Here is a 9,293-nt window from a genome sequence, read left to right on the forward strand (position 1 = left end):
CAAATACAATGTCCCTCCCTAAAATAAACACACACACTGCACAGTTGTGACATACAGCCTTGCTCTGCACAGTGTGGTCCTAAACCAGAAGTCTGAACAGCATGTGGGAGCTCCTTAGAAATACAGAATCTCAGCTCTTCTCCCCCCCTCCCCCAAGCCCTACTAAATTAGGATCTGCATTTTAACAGGATCCCCAGGTGATTCATGTGCACAATGAAGTTTGAGAAGCCCTGCTGTAAAGGTTACACAAACTGCACTTCTGTGAATAAAATAGGCCCAGATGGAGTTTCTCAATGGGGGAGGTTACGGCTATTTTGGATGGGACAATTTATTGTTGTGTGGGGTTGTCCTGGCTTTGCAGAGCATCCCTGCCCCACCTCCATTAAATGCCCACAGTGTTCCCTGGTCCCCAAGACCAGAAATACTCTCATCCTCCAGACACCCGCTGGGGAGCCGAACCACCTGGAGTGCAAACCCCTAGCGGGGAGGGTTTCTTGCAGTGTGGAGTTTGCCTGACAGCAAGTCTGCCTCAGTCTGCAGATGGGTCCAGGAGGCAAGGAAAAATTCAGAAGTTAAAACTTCACTGTGCTCTCCATCACATCTTCAAGGGGGTAGAGGGACGGCGCCAAGTGATGAGTACTGGCCAAGGCGGAGCCACACTAGCCAATGGGAACAGGTCAGAGCTGGGGGCAGCAAGAAGGGGAGCAGGGGAGACACAGGAGCCCTCTGGGAGAGATAGGAGCTGCCGTCTGCAGCCCAACCAGTCAGACCAGTTGGGCAGTTCCCCCTGGACAGGGCAGCCTCAGTGGCTCAGTCAGGATACAGCAAATAGATGAAAACAGCTTGGCATCAGAGAGCTGTGTCTGAGATGAGGAAGGGAATGCATCCAGCGGGGTGAGGTGTCCATTCTGTGCCCTGCACTGCCCCTTTCTCACCTAGGACCCGGGGAGGGAGCTTCAGGCCCTACCCAGAGCAGGAGGAATAGGTGGCTATGTAGCTGGAGAATGTGAGAGCTCAGTGGGAAGAGATCCAGCTTCCAGGCTACAGCTGGGTGCCCACCCTAGACTGGGGGCAGAAGGGGCTGGGTTTGCCCCCTCCAATCTTGCTGTTTGCCAGGCGCAGCGAGTCAGGGGCATCTCCAGCCAGGTCCTTACACCAACCCTAAACTCTCACCCAGTTACCCAGACATCCAGTGCATTCTCTTGCTTCCCTGAATTAGACATGTTGTTCCTCCTGCCTGGAAAGCCCTTTCTCTCCTTCTGGTAACTCTTAATCATTTTTCAAGACCCCTCTTAGAAGCACTTTCTGACCTCCCTTCTCTCAGCCCCAGGCTCAGGTGAGGGAGGGGCTGTATCCTCTTTGGTTTGGTTAGAGTTTGGTACAAAACTCTAGGTACACACTGGGTTATAGCTCATAAGCTGCCAAGTTATAGATTGTTTTTCTTGAGCACAGAACTTGTGCTCCCCCCCCCCATATAGTTATTCCCCTAGCATCTGGCACAGCACCTGGCACAAAATATTCAAAAAATGTTGAGTGAATGAAGGGCATCCGAGAGTGCTTGGTCTAACAAGGTCATGTGCTAGCTATTCTCTATTGTCAAATTCTGTCAGTCAGTCAGTTAGTTAACCAGTGTTTAATGGGCACCTACCTTGGGCCAGGCCCTGGGAATTGAATAATGATGATTCAGAAACCCCACACCCTACGTCGTGGCTCTACACTCTAGTGAGGACCGCAAGGTGAAACCTGGAGCACAGAGCCTTTGACTACTGGGAGAAGCCATAGGCCCAATTTCTTTGCAGTGGAGGAAACTCTCTCCCATGAATGGGGGAGATGAGCCTCTCTCGCACCTGTCTGTGTGGCAGAGTCTTCCCCACGACAGCACCATAGGCAATCTGTGTCAAGGGTCTGCCAGGCACCCATCTCCCAGTTGACAGAAGCCAGCCTCCCAATACCACAGCTCCCCTGATGAAAACACAAGGACCACAGCTGGCAAACATCCCTGCCTCTTCTCTCAGAGTGCCCACCGCCTTCCCTAACTCCTTACATGGGGCCTTGATGGCAAATCAGAAATAGCATCAGATTGGATCCACTTCTGTCTTTCGCTGTTAGGAGATGATGTTTTTCTAATTCTGCCTATCTCTGAATTTCTTCTGCCTGCTTCAGTTTTGGAGCCTATGTTGGAAGAAAGGCATGGAAACGTCCCAGAGACAACATATCCTGAAAACCTCTGTGAAGAAGAAGGAAAGCTTGTGTGGTTCTGTCCTGGCTCAAGAGGCTGGAGTTCTCATCGCTGGCCTGAGTGAGCCTGGGATTCTGAAATATGAAGAGTTCCTCGAACCTTGGGACCCATAAGAAGGGTCCCAAATTCCGGTTTCCCCCTCAGCCCTCAGTCTCCGAATTGTTTTAAGAAAGGAAGAACGCTGACCAATCCTGGGGAAGACCTATACTTCTAGGCAAGCCTTTAGGGTAGAGGGTGCAGGTGGGAACAGAGGCCATATAGCTTGTCACTTCACTTCTTTCTTCTCTGAATCATCTCACATCTAGCCATGGTCAGCTTCTTACTGTGCAATCCAAACATCTCCACGCTTGGCTCCCACATTCAGCCACACTAAGTCGTTTCCAATTGTTTCTCCCTCTCCCAGCCTGGGGGCCTCTGACCTCTGGCCTTTCCTTGGAAAAGCAATGCAGAGCCCAGATCTGCAGGAATGCCTCTCACGGCCAGGCCCTTCAGAATGTCAAGAAGCAAACTTGCCACAGTCTGCACCAGGCCCCAGGAGGCAATGTCTGAGAGAGGGAGCAAGGAAGCCTGCCTTGGCGGAGAAGCAGTGGGAGCCCAGACATACCCACCCGGCAGACACTGCATCCTCCTGTCAGCTTTCCCACATTGGTTGGCTTTGCCAAGGGCCATCCCAACTGCTGATCGGTTATCATGGGATCACCAACTCCTTGAACAAGGATAGATAGACCAGTATGTAATTCATTTCCTCAGGCTTCACCACTGTGGGGCCTCAGGAACAGAGTAATAAAAATTCCACTGGCTCATCCATAGGACCTCCAGGCCCAGGGCCACAGTTAGCACACACACACTGCTCTGTGTGAGTTGGAAAAAGGAGACCCCTCTGGACAGACAGATTTTTAAAGGTGTCTCCTCCGAATGAACAAAGCAGGAAAATGTATCCCCATTTATGTCTCTGGCCAGGCACTCTTAGGTACAGCATAATTTGTATAACTATATACACGGCCCTGAGTCAGCCTCCCTTTCAAAAGCTTCCCCCAGGTCATCCAGGTGTTTTCCAGAGTGCTCGTGCTCCCCAACCGGTCCATTCCCCACAGTGCCCACCCAGCATCTGCCCTGTTCTTCTTTCCCTGTTCTGGCTCTGAGGCCACTGGAGAAAATCTCACCTCTGTTGGAGCTGGCTATGAGGGTGCTGATGTCCAGGCCCAGGCATGGCCTCCCAGTGCTCTCAGAATGGCCAGTCTTGGAGATGCTGGAACTAAGCTGTGCCTTTGGCACCTGGGCAGTGCTGCTGGAGGTCAGCCTTACACAGAACCAACTTCTGCGGCCTCTGCCATAGGTCCTCTCTCCACAAGGCCAAGAGTCCTTGGGGCCAGACCAAGGAGGGTCACTGGCCAAGGTAGGTATCAGGTGGCCCTCCCCATTCCTGTTCCCCTAAGCTCATGGGCAAACCCTGACGCTTTCACCGTTCCTCTTCCTCAAAGGCAAACAAAAGTGCTTGCCAGGGGCCCCACCCATCAGTTTTGGGGAAATATATAGCACGTTGGAATGAGTGGAGGCTCCCGCTAAATGTGATGCTGGGGGACCCTGTATTCTCTCCTTCCACAAAATATGACATCCAGAAACTGAAGTTTATTAAACATTAGAAATTGTTGAATCCCTTACTTTAGAGCGGAGGTCTGTGGCACCCGGAGTACTGGGCTTGAAGAAAGAAGCTGGCAGCATTCAGGTCCTACTCTGCTCTTCCTCAGTGGGAGCTCCCACAGTCACTTTACCTTTCGAGTTTTGGATCACCTCACGTGTAAACTGAGCACAGTGGTGAAGATTTGGGAACTCTCTAGATTCTCCAAGACCTTCCTGGAGCATGAAACTCTGATCAGGTTAATGCCAGGAAAAAACAGCCTAATTCTGCACTTCCTATTAGCTACCTAGCTTATTTAGCTCCACCTCTTACCTTAACAGCCCTGCCATATGACTGCTTCTGTTCTTAGCTTATTGTCCATTCTGACCTTTTGGTTCTCTTCTGACAGATACAGAAGTCAATAACTGGTATCTCCTCAGTTAACATGTATATTCTCTGCATATGTCAGTGTGGAAATTCTAGGTCAGGCAGTTTCCAATGGTTTGAGAAGAACCTTTGGAACAGTTAAGGTGGTTCTGCAGAGAAGCAGAATCATAGTCCAGAGAGGAGTTTCCATGAAATTCAAGAGAGAAACCCAGCTCCTTGGAGAGTACCCTAATATCCTGTCAGCAACAGCTACTGTGAGATGGAACTGGCCAGCCCTAGACTAACGTATCTTTCACCCTTCACCTCCCTTCCTCCTGGCAACACAAGATGGTTTGGATTATTATGCCTCTTTTTCATTGGTTCTTCTACCTCAAGACATCTCATCACTGGTCAACACAAAATGAAGATGCTGCTCTGATTGGCTGATGTGTTGCTAGGGTGAAGGCCAGCATGGTGATGCTGCTTTCCCAGATGTGTCCTCTTCAGGTCCCAAACACATACACCCCCATTCAGTCTCTCTTGACCTTCCTCCCACCCCTGGACAGTCCCTCCTTTCTCCTGTGGTTGCACAGTAAACAAGTAGTCTGTCCAAGGGTTCCCTGGAGACCCAGAGGTTTTCATCTTTGCAATGTTTAGCCTGCTAAAGCTGGATTTTGTATAATCTATGAAGGCGAAGTTGGGGGAAATCAGCCTTTGACAATCAAGAACACATGCATCTGTACAAGTCCGAGTGAGAGACCACAGATTTTCTGACAACTAAATCCCTCTAACAGCCTCTGGTGCAGATAGGTGTATGACTTTACATGTAAAGTAAATGGGTGAAAATGAAGGGCCTGCTAGTCCCCAACTTCTACCAGTTGCCCCTGTGCCTGAAATTCCACCATTAAGATTTACTCCTTTATGCATTTTCTTCTCCTGGGGCTTACTGTTAGAATACAAAGTACCTAAAATTTGTTCTGAAAGGTGTGTGAGAAGGTTTCTTTATGATCAGATAAGTTTAGAGACACCAACCTATTTCAGCACCTCCAGGGGTAGGCAGAACAATGATGTCCATGTTCTAATCCATGGAATCTGTGAATATGTCACCTTATATAACAGAAGGGACTTGGCAGATCTGATGAAGGATCAGGACCCTGAGACAGAAAGGTTTCCTAGATCATCTGGATGGGCCCAATCTAATGCCATGAGCCCTTAGAAGCAGGGAGATTTTCCTGACTGTGGTCAGAGAAAGAGATGTGGTGACAGAAGCCAGAGAGATGGTATGTTGCTGGCGTTGAAGATGGAAGAAGGGGCCACATGCCAAGGAACCCGTGAATGCCTCTAAAAACTGGAAAAAAAGGAAATGAATTCTCCCATGGGGCCTCCAGAAACATAGACCTGCCAACACCTTGTGTAGCCCAGTGAGATCAAGTCAAACTTCTGACCTACCAAACTGTAAGATAACAAATTGGTTTTGTTTTAAGCTACTATTAAGCTAATAAATTTTTTAAGCTAATAAATTTATGGTAGTTTGTTATAGCAGCAATAGAAAATATATACCCCCTCCCTTAGAGATTCATGGTGCACTTTGGCATATTAGGGACTTTAGGGAAACTTTCAGTAAAGATGCCCACTTATCCTAACATTTCAGTGTGTGCCTTAAGGCCTCTTTTCATTAACATATCCCATTGTGTTCCAGCAAATGCTATGCCTTCACACTTCCGGCCACATAGCCCCAGAACACTTGTTACTGTGTCCTCCCAGGGGAGATAACTATTATCATTCCAATAGGTCCCAGTCACCTGAGACCTCCTTCTCTACCATCCCCCCTGCATTAGCCTCTAACCCTATTAGTTAGGAGGGAGTGCCTCCTTTCAGAAACTTATTTGAACACCAAACACTTATTCCCCTGTAACATCTATTAGCATCTTAGAAAATGATATGGAAAATAGTGCATTAGAGCATTAACTGTTATTAACATCTTAGTGTCATTTAGTTTTTATGTTTTCAATGTGATGGGTGACAGAGAATAGGACACAGGACAGATAAAGTTTTGATGGGCCAGCATGGAGGTCTAAAGGCCTGGTAGGAGAACTTAAGGGAGAAAGTGGGGAACAGGGAGGAGGTGGGCACATGCTATAGAGCAACTTCTGTGATGTTGTGCCCAATAGTTTGTGCCAAATCCTCCTTGCCCTTCAGCTTTATTGTCTTCTCTAGGAAATTCTCCCAGACCTTCTCCTCTCCCCCAGGCCTAGGGTAGAAGCTCTTCTTATGTGCCTCCATGGCCCCCTGCTTTTACTTACCTCTGGCAGCAGTGTACTGAAATTGCCTCTTTATTTGCCTGTGTCTCCACTAGCCTGAAATTCCTAGAGGACAAGAACTGTGTCTAGTTCATTGTTCCCATCTTCTGTGTCCCACCCATACTTGGCATGTTGAAATACTCAGGTTGAGCCTTTGTCTCATCCTCTTTGGACCATAAATGTGTAAGAGCTTAATCCTGACTTTCCTGACACATGATGGGTGCTGTTGAAGCCTGTGTCACATCTGGGCCCTGTGCTGGCCACTCAGCTATAGTCCAGCCTAACAAGAACTCACATTCCAAGTAAGACCACAGAGCACCTCTGTCTAACATTTTGTTTTACGTGTCTCCCTTTTTCTCTAGTGAAACAAGCAAAGGGTTTAGCGTGCATGTGTTCTAGGTTGTACCACAGTTTATGGGGCATCTGACTAGACTACAAGAAAGACCGATATCAAAGGATTAAATGTTACACTTCCAAGATAGTTTATAGGAAGCAATTGAAATTGAGGACTTGTAGATGTGAACAGGACACCCTGGGGAAAGGAAAAGAGGGTCTGGGTTGGTACTGGTGTAAGGTAAGAGATAAAATGAGCCAGAGAGAGAATCCCATATACCACATCTCCCATAATCCAGGGAGGCTTCCTGAATGTAGAGGATGTGGAAGTTAAGAATAATCAAAATTTCCTATAGGGAACCACCCTTCCCCCTCTCTCAGTCCCAAGGTGAAACACATGATTTGGGCCTGAACAAGTAGAGCCCTGAATCCAGTAGCCCCAGTGACTGTGTGGAGCTAATCAGAGTGACTCCTAGGTCTAAATTTGAACCAGGTAGGATAAAGTCCTCAAGCTGTTCCTCAATGGAGAATGATAATATGCCAATATGAAAAAGAGCAGAGGTACAAAAAGGGGAGGCACAGTTATGATGATACCACATGAGGCCTGGGTTAAGCATCATCTGAAGTCTTTTATATATGAACCAGTAAATTCTCTTTTCTGAGTAAGCCAGTTTGAGTTGGATTTCCACTCCATTGCTATCAAAAGAGTCCCAATGATGCAGAGGAAATAAGAGCTTACACAGGAAGAACAAAGAAAAAGCCAGGAATCAAGAGCTAAGCAGTAGTGAACACCTCTCCCCCCCCTCCCCCCCCACAGTTACAGAGGATGTACCTGGGCTTGTTCAAAAGACTCTGTTCCTTTGGCCACAGCTGAGTCCACCACAGTTTCTTCCTCAGGAAATTGGAACTGGGCCTAAGAGTCCAGTGCAGTGGAGGTGGTCTCCTGAAGGGGAAAAGAGGCAAAACCTTGGAAGCTGTGGCATAGCTGTGTTTTCTGCCTGTGGACTGTGCAACAGAGACAGAAAGGCAATATCATCACATAAATTGAAGGTCAGAGAGATTATATGGCTTTCCTAAAGTTGCGACTTTGGTACCATGTTTACAGAACTAGAATCCAGTTTTTCTGAATTCAAGAGTTTGGCAGGAAACAGCTGGGTCAGAGCGGCCTAAGAACTCTGGACACATGTGACTTGGGGAAGACAGCAGGGGTGATCACAGCAGGGCCAGCCATCCCAGAAAAGAGTCAGGCCAAGAGCAAGCACTCAAAGATATCTTCCTACACTTAAAACATCAAAGAAATTCTGGTGCTTAAAGTACATCTCGCTTGGCTCAGAGACTGGCCTTAGAGCCAGGACGCAGAAAGCACCTGCAGAGAACTTATACCACCTAAGCCAGTGGCACCTGGTCAACTGTAGATTCTGTAAACTACAACTCCCACTATGCACCGCGTTTGGGTGTGGTAAACCCGGGATAAACTACAAGTCCCAGAATGCCTTGGGCAAGAGGCGCTAGTACGTAGGGGCGGAGGGGCAGAGGGGCGTGGCTACGTCGCCCGGGCGGGACCGTTAAATTTGAATCTTGGCGACTAACCTTGAGGTGGCTGGTTTGTGAGCCCGGCGCTTGCTTTAGTCCCGAAACGCCCTGTGGTCGCTGCGATACTTCTAAGGGCAGGTTGCATAAGGAAAGTCAAAACGGTCTACGGCCCGGAGGAAAAGCCCGTGACAGGACAAGGGCCTGAGCCGGGAATGCAGGATGGCGGCGATGAAGAAGGAAGAGTGTGCTCTGAGGTAGGTATGGGAGAAAGGCTGGGAACTGGGCCTGCGAGACCCGAGGGTGCCTAACAGGTGACAGAGGCCCCGCTCGGAACCGTTAAGGAGAGGAGCGGCACGATCAGTAGAAGAGCATTCCAGGGCGCAACCTCCTTCCAGATCGAGTCAGGTGGCAAAGGGTGGGAGGGAAGACTCGGGGTAAGCACTGACCTCTGTGGGGTGTGGGCACGTGAGAATCCCGCGGCATCCAGCTGCAGCACAATGGAGGCTGTGGGACCCCAGGGGTACAAAGAGCTTGGAATTTGTAGTGGGGGTCTGTATTTCTCTCAGCTCAGCCATTTGCTAGCTGGTTCACATGGAGAATGCTGATATCAGTGCTACATTGCCAGGTTATGGGAGAATTCAAAGTATTTGTTGTAAAGTAACTGCCTCCAAGTATATGCTCAACAAATGGTAGGTGCTATCATTATGCCAGTAGCATAGTTAGAAATCTAAAAAGCCCTTCTCTGCATGCTTGCTCCTTTTACTTATATAAGTATATATCAGCTCTTCTAGGGTGGAATTCTGTGTACGTGTTCATTATGAGGTACACAACACTTAGATAAATGTCAAGTCATGAGCTGTTTAATTCATACAACAAATATTTATTGACAACTTATAAAGCACTA

At 48.3% G+C, this 9,293-nt stretch overlaps 1 protein-coding gene across 1 annotated transcript in view; it reads left to right on the forward strand.

Annotated features, from left to right (window-relative positions):
- The first annotated feature begins 8,439 nt into the window (after positions 1–8,439).
- Positions 8,440–9,293, forward strand: part of BUB1B (BUB1 mitotic checkpoint serine/threonine kinase B) — a 63,899-nt gene continuing 63,045 nt past the window's right edge. The window contains exon 1 of the mRNA XM_019644853.1: positions 8,440–8,643. Coding sequence (XP_019500398.1) covers positions 8,609–8,643 — 35 coding nt within the window. The 5' untranslated portion in view covers positions 8,440–8,608. The remainder of the gene's footprint in view (positions 8,644–9,293) is intronic.

Source organism: Hipposideros armiger, unplaced genomic scaffold (assembly GCF_001890085.2).
Source record: "Hipposideros armiger isolate ML-2016 unplaced genomic scaffold, ASM189008v1 scaffold_92, whole genome shotgun sequence".
NCBI lineage: Eukaryota > Metazoa > Chordata > Mammalia > Chiroptera > Hipposideridae > Hipposideros > Hipposideros armiger.